Genomic DNA, 16,770 nt, shown 5'->3' with positions numbered 1-16,770 from the left:
GGTGTGCCCAAGGACCGCAACCTGGCAGTACCAAGCGGCGCAACATCCTCACCATCAGAAGCTCTGGAGAAAACTTGGTTACTGCTTAGACTTTGCGCCTTGGCCCTTCTCAGGGCTCACACCACCTCAGTGCAAGCCATAGCGGCCCCTAGTGGCCCTGTCTTTCTGAGCGTGACAGTTTGCACGAACCATGACTACACCCTCCCAGACTCGGCAAGCCTCAACCACTTACTCTCCCAGAGGCTTGACGCCCAGGAAGCTACCCAAATCCAGGTGCTTCGCCAGCTTCATGCACTTTCTGATCGCCTGGATCAACTGCTTGTTTCACCAAGTGCACTGGCTGCACCACCAGCCCAGGCCCAGCCTCCTGCCCTCACAGTGGCCTCTGCATTGAACTTGCCACCTTCAAAGCGATTCGCTAGGAAACCCAAGACCTGCTGTGGCTTCATCAATCAGTGTGGCATCCATTTTGAAACTCTGGCATGGGCATCCCCACTCTGGGAAAGGAAGAATTATTCAATTGGAGACAGAGAACTGCTAGCCATCAAGCTCTGGGGGAATGGCGATACCTCTTGGAGGGTTCTCCTGCAGTAGATTGTACTCCCTTGTCATGTGGACTGTTCCGCTTCCAGACCAGACCTATACAAATGTCAGTTGGTGTGCTTCACCACGAGACCGTACATTTTCTTGTTCCTCTTAGATCCAGCTCTGCAGTCATCCTGGGACTCCCATGGCTTCAACAGCATTCTCCTGTGCTTGATTGGACTACTCCTGAGGTATTGGCTTGGGGTCCCTCATGTCACTCCTCATGCCTGGCCAAGCTCACGCCTCTTGCTTTCTCCACTCATGAAGTTGCTCTGTCCATTCCAACTCAATATATGGATTTCCAAAATGTGTTCTTCAAGCACAATGCTAAACAGCTACCTCCACACAGGCCCTACGACCTGTGCATTAGACCTCAATGCGATTCCACTCCTCCCAGAGGTCAGGTGTACCCCCTTAGTCTACCAGAAACCAAGGCTATGTGACAGATCAGCAGCACTGCTGATCTGGTACTTGTTTTCCTCTTGATAGTGTCTGATTAGCAGAAGATGTTCCCTCCTTGCTTTAGCTGCTCTGCTGGCTCTGGACTTGCCGTTGGCGTTGCCGAGCCCTTCCTGCTAATTGATTCTCACCTGTCCTTCTAGTCCCCGCCCAGCTAGCGTGTCGTTCTCCCTATATTTGCTGGGCTCAGTGAGACACTTATTGCCTCAGCAATAGGTGTTACTACCTGAGGTTCCTGTGAGCATTCAGATTCCAGTCTTGTTTTCCTGTTCCTGACCTTGGACTGTCCTGACAGTGCTTGTTCTCTGCCTGCCCTGACCCGGTCCTGTTTTCGGTTTTGAATCTGCCTGTCGATGCATGGGTGAGTCTGAGGGCCGCAACCTGGGTGCCATTCACAGCAAAAGCCCAACACCCCTTGCGGGGTGCTCTGGTGAACACCGGGGGGTACCTTAGACTCTGCGCCTCTGATATCACCTCGGCTAAAACGTACTGGTAGCACAGAGGGTCCACCTCCTGTTCAAGTGTCTTTATTGTGACAGGCTATGACTGATTACATCAAAGAGAATTTGCAGGAGGGGGTTTATACGCAAGTCCTCTTCCCCTGCTGGTGCAGGGTTTTTCTTTGTCCAGAAAATAGATGAGACTCTCAGGCCATGTATTGACTACTGGGGTCTCAACGCTATCACTATAAAGAACTGCTACTCTCTGCCACTCATTCCTGAGTTCTTTGACCGTCTCGGTGGTGCACAGATCTTCACCAAACTAGACCTCCGAGGTGCATATAATCTAATTCGTATCAAGGAAGGGAATGAATGGAAAACAAAATGTAAACACCAGAGATGGCCACTACAAGTACCTTGTGATGCCCTTCGGTCTCTGCAATGCCCTGACTGTTTTTCAGCACCTATACATCTGTGTTGTGGTGTACCTGAATGCAGTCCTCGTTTTTTCCCCTGACTTGCCCACTCCCAGACAGCACATCAGTTTAGTCCTACAAGGGCTCTGTGACAACGGACTGTATGCAAAGGCAGAAAAATGCTTCTTCGAACTCCCCCAGGTGCCCTTTCTGGGCTACATTGTTTCCAAAGAGGGTCTCTTCATGGATCCTGACACAGTTGCAGCAATTTCCAACTGGCCACTAGCCTGTTGGAAACGCTTTTTAGGATTTACCAACTATAATCGGCAATTTTTTAGGAATTATTCCACGCTGGTTGCTGCCATCACTGCTCTGACATAGAAGGATGCAAATCCTTAGGACTGGCTCTCTGAGGCTATTCTGGCTTTCCAGACCATCAAATAGGCTTTTCTTTCCAGACTTGTTATGCCAGATGTAACCAAACCTTCCACTATCGAAGTTGATGCCTCCTCTGTTGGAGTGGGAGCAATTCTCTTCCAGACCCCCTCTGGTGCCAGACGACTATGCGCATTCTTTTCCAAGAAGTTCTCCCTGGCAGAAAAGAATTATTCCATTTGAGAAAGAGAACTACTAGCTATCAAGCTAGCCCTGGAGGAATAGCGATACCTCTTGGAGGGTTCTCCTCATAAGATCACAATTTTTACCGATCATATAAACCTCCAGTATCTGCAGTCAGCGTGCCGTCTCAAGCCCCGGCAAGCCGTTGGTCTTTGTTCTTTTCTCACTTTAATTTTGTGATTTCTTTTAAACCCAGTTCTGCTAACTCCCAAGCAGATGCTCTATCTCGCGCCTTTGATCCACAGGATTCAGAGACTGCTGTGGAACCAGAGTTTATCATTCCTCCAGCCTGCATTCTGGCCTTGACATCTATCCAGGAATCTGCTATCCCCGCTTGAAAAACCCTGGTGCCTCCTCAACTCTGTACTAAAGTCTTACGTTGGGCACATGGCTCCAAGCTTTCTGGCCACCCAGGCGTGCACAGAACCTTTACCTTTCTCTCCCGACAGTACTGGTGGCCCAATATTCACAAGGATGTGACAGACTATGCCAAAGCCTGTTTCTTTCTGTGCTCAAAGTCTGCCACCCGCGCCCCTTCTTCCACTACCTATTCCCACTTAAACCTGGTGTCATATATCCATGGACTTTATCACGGATCTCCCTCCTTCAGATGGCTGTACTGTTGTATGGGTAGTCGTGGAGCATTTTTCTAAAATGGCCCAATTTGGACCTCTCCCAGCTCTACCATCTGCTGTAGCATTGGTGCCAATCTTCATTCAGGAAATTTTCCAACTTCAAGGTACGCCCACTAATATTGTGTCAGACTGCGGGGTGAAGTTTACTTCCCACTTCTGGAAAGGCTTCTGCAGATCCCTGGATATCTGTGCAGAATTCTCTTCAGCCTATCATCTGCAGACTAATGGGCAGTCGGAGAGAGTAAATCAGTCTTTGGAGCAATATCTTTCAGCCCTGGTATCCGCTTACCATGATGACTGGGTGACTCTGCTACCTTGGGCAGAGTTTGCTCACAATAAGCCTGTTTGCACCAGCTCTAAGGAGTCTTCATTTTTTATTGTCTACAGCAAACATTCCCCCATTCCGTCTCCTATACCCTGTTCCACTAAAGTACACGCACCCCCTGCCCTGCAGAGGGACTTCAAGCGTATTAAAGCCTCAATATCAGAACACCTAGAGCAGTCGGCTGACCGTTACAAGAAGTTTGCGGATCCTCTCCAACCAGGGGACAAAGTCTGGCTATCCACCAGGAATATTTTTGCAAGGTGCCTTCTCTAAAGTTTGCTCCACGTTTCATATGTCATCCCTGCCAAGGTTAACCCAGTTTGTTATAAGTTACGCCTTCCTTCGCATTTCAAGCTGCCCAATGTTTTCCTCTCCACTGGCTACTCCTGCAACTGATTCTTCTCAGGAATATGAAGTCCATCAAGTTTTGGATTACAAATTTTCTCGTAAGAAGCTCATTTATCTCACTGACTGGAAAGGTTTTGGTCCTGAGGAGAGATTGTGAGTTCCAGTTACAGATGTGTCAGCACCTCTTCTTGCCAGGAGGTAGGACGTCACTCATAGGTGTGCACTTCCCCTTGAGTGATGTCTATGTTGGGTTTATGGACACTTACATTGCGCATGTGAGTGGTGGAGGATGCCACCTTCCACATGCTTTAAAGGCGGCCATCACCACTCACTTGCTCTCACATTTCACTGACCAGTATAGGCTGTGGATGCAGCCTTTCCCTTCCCCCTACTGGGCTCTTATTTTTTAACATTTAAACAAGGTACAGTTTATTGTTTCTATTTTGCTTATCATACCAACATTTTAACCTTTCACATCTACTTTTGCCAAAATACTTTGGGCAATCTGTACCTTCCTTATCTACGTTTACAGCATAATACACTATTACTCCATATTACATTTATTATACATACAAGCATCAGTTACTAGGGCAAGTATTCACCTTCAATCACACACTGGGTGAACCTGACCAACCTATACACGCATACATATAATGTGAATCATGTGAGTTTTTGATTATCTTGATTTATGATATATTTATATTCTAATATATATATATAAATATATATATATATATATATTTTTTTGTTTGTTTTTTTTTTTTTCATTTCTATCATTTGAATTGCAAATAAGCATGTTTTAGTCCCGATACACTGTTATGACCCCATAGTAACCTTTCTAATATATATCAGATATTTGTAATATCCCTCAATTGGATCTTACTTAGTCTGGAACCCTATTATCCTACTAGGCTTCTGACTAACTATGCTATTTAACACAAATACTATAATGTTATGCAATATAATATACATATTCCTATCTAATTTGTACATTATGTTTTTTTGATTGCAGTTTGCCAATATTTGTATGTTTATTATCATTCTTTCAGCACTTACGTGCGACCACCCCTGAAGAAGCCTATGTCGGGCGAAACGCATCGGGTAATTTCGGTCACACATTGGCAAGTTCTATAACCCTTTTTGCAGATACTGTACTATATGAACGTTTGTAATCAATCCACTCACTATTCATTAGCTGCATATTGTCTAGTGCCAAATATATGATGCTTTGTTGTTACCTCATTTTGTGAGATTAATATGTATCTAGTGTATAAATTGTATTGTGTTTTGGGAATACATCACTAATACAATACCTGTTTTGCCCTCTGTCTACTCTTGCTTCCTAACGCAACCTTAACGCAAAAGAAGCATTTGTGTTTCCTGAGAAAAACAATAGACTGTATATACTCAAGTATAAACCAAGTTTTGTTTTGTTTTTTTAACCTGAAAACACCATTAGAAAAATCTCAATTTATACCCTGGTATGTTGCTATATCCTTATGTACAGTGTCTACTAAACTCTTGCTATGTGAGACATTTTCTGGTGGCCATCATTAAAAAAAAAAAAAAAATCCTTTAGGGGCAAGGGACCCATCATGCCCACTCAAAAGTGCAAATTACTTTAACCTTCTACAAGGGGGGATAAAAACATAAACAGACCATAGTCAGAGCCAATATGATTTACATTTTTAAAATGTTCTCCTTTTAAATACATATTTTTTTAAAAAAACGCCATGAATGTGTTTATTCACAGTAATTTTATTGGTATTTTTGTTAATTACTTTTGAAATTTTTAGCAATTATGGGTGTATTTTGTACCCTAGGTTTAAACTGGAGGAAAAGCCTGTTTAATAATATCTCTTACATATAAAGTGACTATAAAGTGATTACAAAGCACAATGTTTTGGGCTGAAGTAACGCAATAACAAAGTTATTTCTGAATAAGTAGGAAAGATCAAGTGGTTAAGAAAACTGTACTCAGTAACTGGTGTGGCAACTCACAAGAAATGAACAATTTAAAATATCTCAATATTAAATCCAGGCAGCCAACACAGAAACCCCACCTGTAAATGGATTATAACATTTAGCCAAGTACAGCACAAAAAGGTAATAAAGAATCATTCATTTTACCACAAGAAAAAAAAAACTGGGTTGATTTATCTTTCCAAGACAGTGGGTGAAACCAATTTACAGAGAGGAACAAGAGCATGTTTTCTAATTAAAGTAAGAGCTGCTTACCTTGACCACAGTTAGATGGAGAAGCAAAGTTTTCACCGCTCATTAGCACAATAAATGTGGTGACAGCTCGGACAGTTGCATGCCATGTTGACATTGCTACTGTTGGCTCTTGACAAGGAAAAAGGGCTCTGTTGTTGATGGGGGACCCAAATGTGTAGACGCAGGGCCTGGGTTCAAGGAAAAAAAATAATATGGCATTTCAATAATGTAAGATCTCTGATAGACACCTGGGTTGTTGGGAGTTTGAAAAAGATTTGCACTCTAGGTTAGACTTGTTAATTAAGTTAAAGGTGTTTAAGCATTCTTTCTGATGTCAGTTTGGGCTTTTTTTTGTATTATTAATATAAGCAGGTCTAAAAGTAACTTTATTTGTTGCCTGTAGTTGCTCTTCAAACCAGTCAGGACAGAAATCTGGAAGCTGCTATTGGCATGTTGTACTTAAAGATGCAAGGAGTTGATGGGCTGAATCAATGCAATACAGGTAAATACTTTTGCATAATTGCTACATTGTTACATTTCGACCAGTTCACCATTAAAATTATTTTATTTTTATTTTGTTTTGCAAACCCCCCCATAGCAAATCTTATGTTAAAAGGGTAATTGTAACTGTTCCTCCAGTGCTTTTATATTGCACATAACGAACAACCAAAAGCTCTGAGAATTTTAAGTGTGTATGTGGTTCTAATGTCCTAACCCTTTTCATAGAGGCTGTTCCACTCTACCTTGGTAAGCAGGCACTTTAGGCCTGAAGTGGGCCTGTGATCTGGATGCTAACACATTACAAAATAAATACAGGTTGAGGACCTGGCCCAGTCCCAAGTAACCAACACATTTTATTGGCCCTCATTGTAATAGACACTTTTCACAGAGAAGCTGGGTTATCCAGCAAACCTGGAATGAATTTAATAAAAGTCAGTTGCTGTTTGCTAGCAAATGTTTTCAATCCTGAACCAGATCCATTCCAGGTTTGCTGTATCACCCAGCTTCACTGATAAAAGTGTATCCTTTCCAGCCTTGGAGAACTTGAATAAATCAGGCTCAAAGTGTCCATAGGGTCTGATTTTCAAAACAGCTATAGTGGTGACACAGGTAGTACTACAATACTATAGGTTTATGTTAAGGAGCTATAGAGCGCAGAAAACTTGACTAGTTCATTATGTTGCTCTTGTGTTTTTAATGCCACCTGGTAGTCAATTTTGAAATGTTCAAAGGTAAAATAAAAGTATACCGCCCTATACTCTAGACATGCAAATATACTGTTCGAGGGATGTATGAAATGGGAGACACAGAAATAATTTTCCACTATGATATGGGTGGAGAAACTTGTAGAACAGAATGCATTCTCTGACTGTTGGGTGCCAAACACATTTAAATATTTATTTTCATTGCTTGTGACATAAACACTAAAATTATCAGAAGTTATTTTAGAAACAATCTCTTAAACCTAAATTTCTATGGGCTTTCCCTAAAATTATGATTAATTTCCAATTTTGATTTCTAATTTTCTCATGTGTTATCAACAACCTATAATTCTAGTCCTCACTTTATATTATTTATTAATAAAAAATTCAAATTACACAGAGCTAATACTGATTTAAGAAAACAGTTTAAGAAAACCTACAAATATGTGGAAAAAGGAGAAAATTTGCACAGAGGAGTGGGCAAAAACCGTCAGATGACTGTGGGAAGGTATACAAAGTGGTTTCAAGAAGTAAGAGGGAAACGGTGTACCTACATTTAGGATACATACACCATTACATCTTTTGTCGAAAAGACAAATTTCCTTATGTTTTTTCCCCTGATTTGCACTGTTGTTGAGAAAGTCATCCGTTTCCATATGGAGTATATATTTTTTCATATGGGGTTGTCTTCCCATGAGAGTCAAGTGTCAGTGTGCTTTTTATATAGGGACGTCTACATTCTGCCAATTTACCTTGTATCACTAGGCAAAAGGTAAATGTATGTACAAGTGATGCTCCCCAGGAATTCTAGCTATTCACTAAATGAGATAATGGAACAGATGGCACAGTATCTGAGTGAAGCCAACAATGAATTTTAGGACAAGCTGCGCCTCAGTTCATAGGCCTTGGAAAAAATGTCTGAAGCCTTCTAAATGTATTAGACGTTTAGTATTTGTCAAAAAAATCTTAAATCCAAAAGTCAATCAAGGTGGTAAAAATGAATAACATTTCGCCCAAAGTTCAAGGCATGGCTAAAGGCACTTTATTCTACTCCCTCGGCGCAAGTCCGTTACTTGTCCTATTTCTCTGAGCCTTTTTCCATATTCCGAGGAACGAGACAAGGGTGTCAATTGTCACCTATCCTATTTATGTTGGCAATGGAATCCTTGGCATGTCTACTTGGAGAAAACGCTGATCTTTAGGGCATCCCAAAAGCAGATTTGTCCTACAAACTTAATCTATTTGCAGACAATCTGTCATGGCTCCACAGGGCCAAGTGGTGGACCCACTGTGTCACCTACCCTGTGGGTGGAGACATGCACAGGGCGCAGGGTATAAGCAGTAGCTTGGTCTTCTCCAGAGCCTCTAGAGGTGAGGATGTTGTGCGGCTACTGCCAGGTTGTGGCCCCCATGCCCTCCAATGAAGTTGGCAAAATACTCTGGTTCTCTGAGGCAAGGGAGCAGCTGACAGAGGGGACTGCAAGGAGGGTGAGCAAGAAGGAGGCACAGATGACCTGGACCTGCGAGGATCTGTGATACGATCTTCTATTGACTATCACTCAGCCAAGAATCTCACTACCCAATTTCACCCGTGTGCTTAAGATGTTTGCCAGAGTTTCAGGTTTAGTGGTCAATGAACAGAAGTCAGTGGCCTTAAATGTGACTTTATCTGATCAGCTGTGTACTACCCTTCAAAAGGAATTTCCCTTAGGGTGGGCTCCATCCCATTTGGAATACCTAGGTATTAATTTGACCAACAAATATGCAACATTACTTTGTGCTAATTACCATCCTTTATTTCTCCACCTAAAGCAGTTGATGAACAAGTGGGACTTTCACCCTATCTCTTGGGTGGGTAGGAATAACTCTTGTCAAAATGACGATCCTCCCAAAATTGTTGTACTATTTTAGGACACTCCCCGTTCAGGTCCCTACGCACAAGCTAAAAGACTTTCAGAAGGTGATTTTTTCCTTTATCTGGAACAATAAAACGTCACACATAGCCAGGAACACTATGTATGCCCATAAGCGCCATGGGAGGTTGGGGATTCTCAATGTCCTAAAATATTATCAGGCGGCTCAAATAGCCCCACTGACCTTTCTATTTGCTGGCCCTAAAGCCCGTCTTGGGTTCAATTGGAAAGGGATTTAGCTTTTCCATTAGATACACGTTCTCTTCCTTGGCTTCCCCCCAAGCAACACCCTAACTCTATAGGTGTTCATTTAAGACAAATTCTCAAAGTATGGGATGATATTAGGTATTCAGCAGGTTTCATGTCTTCACATCTCCCACTTCTCCCAATCCAAAGAAACCCTCTCTTTCAGCCCGATCTGGAATCTCCTGAAGCCTTCAATTGGTAAATAGCCCACAATTATAGCACTGTTTTCTCTCTCCTAGGGAGGCGTTCTATTCTCAGTTGGAAGGTGATCCATATGGCACATCAAGGCCCGAGTACCTGAGATTTTTCGCTATCTACAATTGAAACATTGGCTTGATTCTCTAACTAGAGAAAGAGACTTACTGGTCAAATTGACTATGTTTGAACATATATGTTATAGAACCCCTCTATGCCCGCAACTGATATCTATATTGTATGCTAAACTATCAGACGTCACCCGGGCATCGATGGATTCTTACAATTCACAGTGGGAAAAACATTTTGGTGTGATTAGAGCAGATAAAGAATGGTTCAGGCAAAAATGGCTAAATGCTCGACAAACGTATTAACCATGGAATCCGCTTTCAAAGTTATGATGCGGTGGTACTTGGTGCCATCCAAATACAAGCATATTTCCCCCACAATATCTCAATTATAAATTCGAGGCTGTAAGTAGCGAGGTACGGACTCCCATATTTGGTGGTCCTCGCCTTCTGTAAGTTTCTCGAGTAAGATTTTGGAGTAGAGTGTTCGCTTGCTGAGTGCTGTTTTCTCAAAACAGGTACATAGGGACCCATGGGTAGCCTTTCTGCAATTTAAACCTTCTAACCTCTCCAATGTCCAATTTCAATTTTGTGTTCATTTATTGATTGCAGCAAAACAAACCATAGCAAAACACTGCAAAACTCAAGCTATCCCTTTTTTTGAGTTTCAAGATGTGTTGACAACATATTTCTTAATGAAAAACTTTCCAGTGTCCTGAATGACTCACATGAAATTTTTTTTTTGCTATTTGGAAGCCCTGGCAGCAGTATTCTCTTCCAAATGTGCAGTTGATGTGACAACCCTCCAGGTATGGACTATGTTTCAACTAGTGTTCTATACATCTTCCTGGACTTATCCCTTTTCCCTCCTTCTGTCTTCTTTTAATTTATTTGTATTGTTATTGTTTTCTTTTTTATTTGAAATTGCCCTGGAAATATTATTGTTGTACCTTTAGTATTGTGCTTTGACTTCTAATATGCATATTGTACTGTATCTCTATTTTTTTTATACAAAATTTGTTTGAAAAAACCTTAATAAAAACTATTGAAAACAAAAATGAAGGGACATACCTCTGCTCACCACACCTGCCTTAATGTTCAATATCATGTCCATGCCTTAATGTTTATATCATAAACAAAGAATTTCAGACCCCTAATCATCTGCCAGCCTAAAAGTGTATACAGCTTTATTGTGAACTTGATTTCTTACAGTCTCAGTCTTTTTAAATGGTTATGTTTGAATAGAGAAGGATAGCATATCTGTGCCTTTGATCCAAGCTTAAGAGATGTAATCCTGTAACAGCTCAATGTGCTATATAGGTAACCTCCTTTGCTGTGATCCAGATTTGAAGCAAGGCATAAAAGGGATGCCAAGCATATTTACTGTGTCCTAATTGTAGATGAATCCACTCATATTAAATGTGACATGCTAGTGTCTGTGTGACTTGACAGTAGCTGATATATTACATAAATTTATATAATTATTTTTTTTATACTGACCTTCCACTTTGGTCTTTAGTCCACTTCACCGACCTTTCATTTTCTGTTGTTTTATACCATATCCTTACAACTGATGGGAAAGCACATGGCATCTTTACGCCAGGTTTTACGATCTGTAAACTCCATGAATCAGTGACAAAAGGAAGCTCCCCACATCCCGGTGCCAGGCTGCACTGCATGTAATAAAATAGATCCTTCCATTGGTTTGCAGGTGGCCTTGCAAGTTCAGGTGGCATTTGATGGTTGTCATGGAACTGATGCTCAAACTTATGACATGAATGGGGAGAGCACATGTATTTTTCAGTAACTGGCACAGAAATGAAATCTACTTCTTCAACCTTTGAGACAGATAAATCACAACAGTCCAGCACGAGAACAAAATCTGAGCTGTCATGATTCCTTTTGTCATAGCTGATACCTGAACTATTAGCCCCAAAAGTTTGCTGGTCGTTGCTATGGTGATCACACTTCTCAGAAGTATCACTTACTTCTATAGCACACAAAGTTGTGTCTTTTACACTAATGTGTGATGAACAAGTAGGCAATACAGAAGGTTTAAGTCCTTGGTCTCCATGGGCTTCAGAGGGCTGAGCTTCACTTTTACAATCTTCACCAGTGACAGTGGGTTGGAGGAATAACACTATACTCCCTGATATAGTCTTTCTGTCAAAACACACATCTAAGTCCAAAGCAAAATGCTTCACAAGTATTTGGCTTGTGTTAGCCATCAATGGTATATCATCAGAATCCATATCCATCTTCAGGGCAATGCAAACGTTTTCAGGGCTCACAGAATGTCATCAGAAGAATAACAGAAGCAATTCAACACTAAACTAAAACCTAAAAAAAAGAAAACAGAGTTTTAAAGAAAGCACAGATTGTAATCGCAAGTTCTAAGGAGAGTCTCTCAGAACCCTTCACAGTATCAGAAACATTTTTTAGAATTCTTTAAGCCAAAGTGAAGAGTAAATCACAATATGATGTGAAATACACACTAAATGTGTTTTTCCAAGAATTAAAAGAGGAAATTTCAGGTATATTTAGGACTACCTTGTGTAAATCCATCCATTTATTTTAATATAGAAAGCATTAGAACTTTGGACAGGTTTTTATTGATGCCCACGTTCTCATTTAGAAGACTTCCCTGACTTTTCTGCCCCCACAGTGAAAAACTCTCCAAAATGAGAAGAAATCCCACCTCACAATTCTCATGGGAAACAGATGCCTCCACTGCAGTATATCTATTTACTACTGTAGTGACAACTGTAAAATTTTGGTTTTTTTATATCTTTGTCACGGGGTACAACATTTCCCAAAACAAACAGAGCAGTTTAATCTCTTTAATAAGAACACAGGCCTTCAATAATACTAAGTAGAAATATGCATTTTTGGGTCCATTCAAAATAGCTACCTAGTACTTATGCAATAACAAAAAATATCCCCTGCACTATAGGCCCCCTCAATGCTCATATGTGAATATTTTGTTCATTCTCTGTTGTCAAAATGATGCAGAAGTTAAGAGGTCATTTAGGAGGTCACACAATCATGTTCTGAGAGTTCTTTCCAAATGAATAGGATGTAAAGTCTCACTGTGGCAACTGCATAGTGAATAGGGCTGAAAAGAGCAGTACCTGTAGTACGAGTACTGCTCACTGCCATCAGCTGTCACAAGTGTAGACATTGGTTGTTTAAGAGCCAATGCCGATGTAGAAGTGTTTGAGTGGCTGGCAGGGTGCCAGCAAAGAGAAGCTGCTTTCAATCCCACAACCCACGCAGGTGTGAATCTACCCATATAGAAGGGGTGTAAAAAAAAAAAACAAGCATCAGGTGAAATTTATTGCAAGAAGTGTACTGATAGAAGGAGAGATAGAAGGGCAGTAAGATGAGCTCATCACTGTAGTGCTTCTTAACAGAGTACAAATGGTAAAGAGTAGGTGAGATAGAAACAGCAGTAGAAAAAAAAAGCAAGACTGGATATTCATAAATACACATCTGACATGTAAACCAGATTTCATACATTTTTTTATTTGTTTCTATAACCGTTTTTCTGGAGATCAGCTTTAAACATTATCAGATTGGAAGCTGGATTTGCCTTTGACCACAGTTTATAAAACGCCCACAGTCATTCATATGCCAACATCACAAACAGATTCTGCAAATAAAATAGTTTATGTAGGAAAATGCAACATAGTAAGTTAGGTTGAAAAAAGACATAAGTTCATCAAGTTCAACCACTAGGCAAATAAACATATCCCAGATTTAAAAACCCTATAAGACATAGTTGGTCCAGAGGAAGGCAAAAAAACCCTCTGGTACAATTTGCTTCAATGGGGGAAAAAAAATCTTTCCTGATTCCATGGGGCAATCAGATGTTCCCTGGATCAACAGTCACTGTAATTTATACTTTAAAGCCTTAATACCCAGTTATATTCTGTGCTTCTAGAAAAACATCTAGCTTTTTCTTAAAGCAATCTATAGTAGTTGCTGAAACTACTTCCTGAGGGAGCCAATTCCACATTTTCACAGACCTTATAGTGAAGAATCCCTTCCTTATCTGGAGCTTAAACTTCTTCCTCCAGACGCAAAGAGTGCCCTCTTCTTCTTTGTAATGATCTCAAAGTGAATAATGGGGAAGAGAGTTCTCTATATGGACCGTTTATATATTTATACAGGGTGATCATATCTCCCCAAACATCTCTCAAGGGAGAATAGATTCAGTTCAGCTAATCTCTCCTCATAGCTGAGCTCTTCCATTCCTTTTACTAGTTTAGTTGCCCTTCTCTGCACTCTCTTCAATTCCACAATGTCCTTTTTGTGTACTGGTGCTCAAAACTGGACTGCATATTCCAGATGTGGTCTGACCAATGCTTTGTACAGGGGCAGGATTATGTCTCCATCTCTGCAGTCTATACCTCTTTTAATACAAGAAAGTACTTTACTAGCTTTAGATATTGCAGCTTGGCATTGCATGCTGTTATTAAGTCTATGATCGACTAAAACCTCCAGATCCTTTTCCATTCCTGACTCCCCCAAATGTATTCCCCTAGACAGTATGAAGCATGCATGTTGTTAGCCCCCAAATGCATTAATTTACATTTATCTATATAAAATGTCATTTGCCACTTGGCTGCTCAATCAAACAGTACATTCAGGTCTGCTTGTAAATTATAGACATCCTGTATGGACGTAATTCCATTACATAGTTTGGTGTCATCTGCAAACAGAAAAATGGTACTTTTAAACCCAAACTCTATATCATTTATGAAGATGTTAAACAGTAAGGGTCCCAACACTGAACCCTGGGGTACACCACTAATAACCTTAGACCATTCAGAGTATGAATCATTAATTACAACTCTCTGGATGCGATCTTTAAGCCAGTTCTCTTTACATTTACAGATTGACTTTTCTAAACCTATCGACCCTAACTTGCATAATACCATCTGTGGGGTACAGTGTCAAATGCTTTAGCAAAGTCCAAGTACACTATATCAACTATATGGACGTTAAACTAACGGGTCTGTAGTTACCTGGTAATGACTTTGCTCCCTTTTTGAAGATAGGAACCACAGGAGCCTTACGCCAATCCATCGGTACCTTGCCAGTGACTTGCCAGAGTCTTTAAAAATTAGAAATAATTGGCTTTGAAATAACTGAGCTTGGCTCTTTGAGGACACGTGGATGTAATCCATCAGGTCCTGGTGCTTTGTCAACCCTAATTTTTCACAGCTGTTTCTCAATCATATCAATTCTGAGCCATTGTGACTCATTTAAGGCAGTGACATTGCTATTAGGAATTTGGACATGAGCTCTGCCATTTTCCTTTGTTTACACAGAGCTAAAAAAAGTGTTTAATAAATCTGCCTTGTCTTTATCCCGAGTTACCAAACTAGCGACATCCTTTAAGGGGCCTACATGTTCAGATCTGAACTTTTTGCTATTAATATTTTTGAAAACGTTTTGGGGGTTTGCCTTACTTTCCTTTGCAATCTGTCTTTCATTTTGAAGTTTTGCACATTTTATCTCCTTTTACATCTTTTGATGAAATGATGAAGGTGATCCTTCATTTTTTTTATTTTTGGAAATGCCCTTTTCTTATTCCTTATGGCTTTTTTAACATCAGCTGTAAGCTACATAGGTTTTAATTTTAGCCTCCTAAATTTATTACTAGTGTTGGTCGAATAGCTCACTATTCGATTCGACCGCTATTCGGTCGAACTCCATTCCATTCCGCTAATTCGAACTCAGATGGGGGAAATATTTGTGTTGTTATTCGGGTCAGTGGAGAGCTTCTACAGCCTATAAATACATTTAAAAAGACATGCCAAGACTCTCCCAGCTCTGCACATCACTGTACAAGTAAAAATAAAATAAGGAAGTCTTTCTTCTGTTGCTGGCAAGTAGTTTTGGTCGAATAGCTCATGCCATTTTATGGGTCGGCCAAGGGAACATGCCAAGTTTTACACGGTCTCCGAGTACAGCCAGAGAAGGACATAGGGGGTTCTTCTGGTCCAAAAATTAGCCACCAGGTTTCACTGCTCCGTTACAAGCCATACACAGGCTTCAGAGTACAGGCAGAGGTCTCTGAGGGCAGTCTTTCAGTCCAAAATTTAGCCAGCTACACAGCTCTGTTATACGTTACAAGTGACAGGTGGCAGCAGCAGTAGGATGCGGTGGTGGGCCCTGAGAAGGAGCAAGGACGGCATTAGAGGTTGAGGCCATCACCCATATGGACAGTATCGAAACTGTAGCTATTGGAGAAATGAATGGATCAACGAGATTCCAATCCGTACCTACTATGTAGCGAAACCACATGAAACGGAACAGGCTTGGAATCAGCGGGGAGTCTAGTCTGGCATCTAGAGCTGGGTACTGGGCAGTGGGCAGGCAGCAGCAGTAATAGCAGGAGGAGGAAGCGGCAGGCCCTGAGACGTAGTGTGGATGGCTGTGCTACTCCTCCTGCTCTTACTGCTGCCACCTGCTCACTGCCCAGTACCCAGCTCTAGATGCTAGACTAGACTCAAGCTCAACAGGGTCTTTTTGCCCCATTGATTCCGCCAAGCCAGTTCCCTTTCATGTGGTTTTGCTACATAGTAGGTAGGGACAGATTGGAATCTTGTTCATTCATTCATGTCTCCAATAGCTACAGCTTCTACACTGTCCATATAGTTGATGGCCTCAACCTCTAATGCCGTCCTTGTTCCGTCTCAGGGCCCACCGCCTCCTCCTCATGCTGTTATTGCTGCAGCCTGCCCAGTACCCAGCTCTAGATGCCAGTTACCAATGCTGTCCACGCTCCGTCTGAGCACACATTTAAAAAGCCACCACCCGGTAACCTGGCAGGAACACCTGGTGAAGGCACAGAGCCCCCACACGGGCGAACATCAAACTGGGCCAAAAGGTGCTCTGGAGCTGGTGGTCGTGGTGGCCGTCGCGGTTGTTGAGGCATAGCTGTGGTGACAGGCAGCTTCCGACGATGGATGCACTATACATGGTCCCAATACATGGGACCTAAAATGAAGCACTACCAAGAAGTGCTTGTAAGGGACTTGTGCTCAGCCTTTCCGACTGCCAGCAGCAGCAGGGATCCCTATGGCAGTTCC

The 16,770-nt window shown here is 41.5% G+C and overlaps 1 protein-coding gene across 15 annotated transcripts in view; it reads right to left on the bottom strand.

Annotated features, from left to right (window-relative positions):
- Positions 1-16,770, bottom strand: part of AOPEP (aminopeptidase O (putative)) — a 404,684-nt gene that overhangs the window by 359,795 nt on the left and 28,119 nt on the right. For all 15 annotated transcript variants that reach the window (XR_011921333.1, XR_011921334.1, XR_011921335.1 and 12 more), the window contains exons 2-3: positions 11,168-12,007; positions 6,065-6,231 (exon numbers count right to left, since the gene is read on the bottom strand). Coding sequence is in view for 10 of the 15 variants with exons in the window: in XM_072414973.1 (XP_072271074.1) it covers positions 6,065-6,231; positions 11,168-11,925 (925 nt within the window). In the remaining 5 variants the exon portion in view is untranslated. The remainder of the gene's footprint in view (positions 1-6,064; positions 6,232-11,167; positions 12,008-16,770) is intronic.

Source organism: Pyxicephalus adspersus, chromosome 6, assembly GCF_032062135.1.
Source record: "Pyxicephalus adspersus chromosome 6, UCB_Pads_2.0, whole genome shotgun sequence".
Taxonomy (NCBI): Eukaryota; Metazoa; Chordata; class Amphibia; order Anura; family Pyxicephalidae; genus Pyxicephalus; species Pyxicephalus adspersus.
Note: the sequence above shows the minus strand (reverse complement) of the source record. Positions and strands in the feature narration are given on the sequence as shown.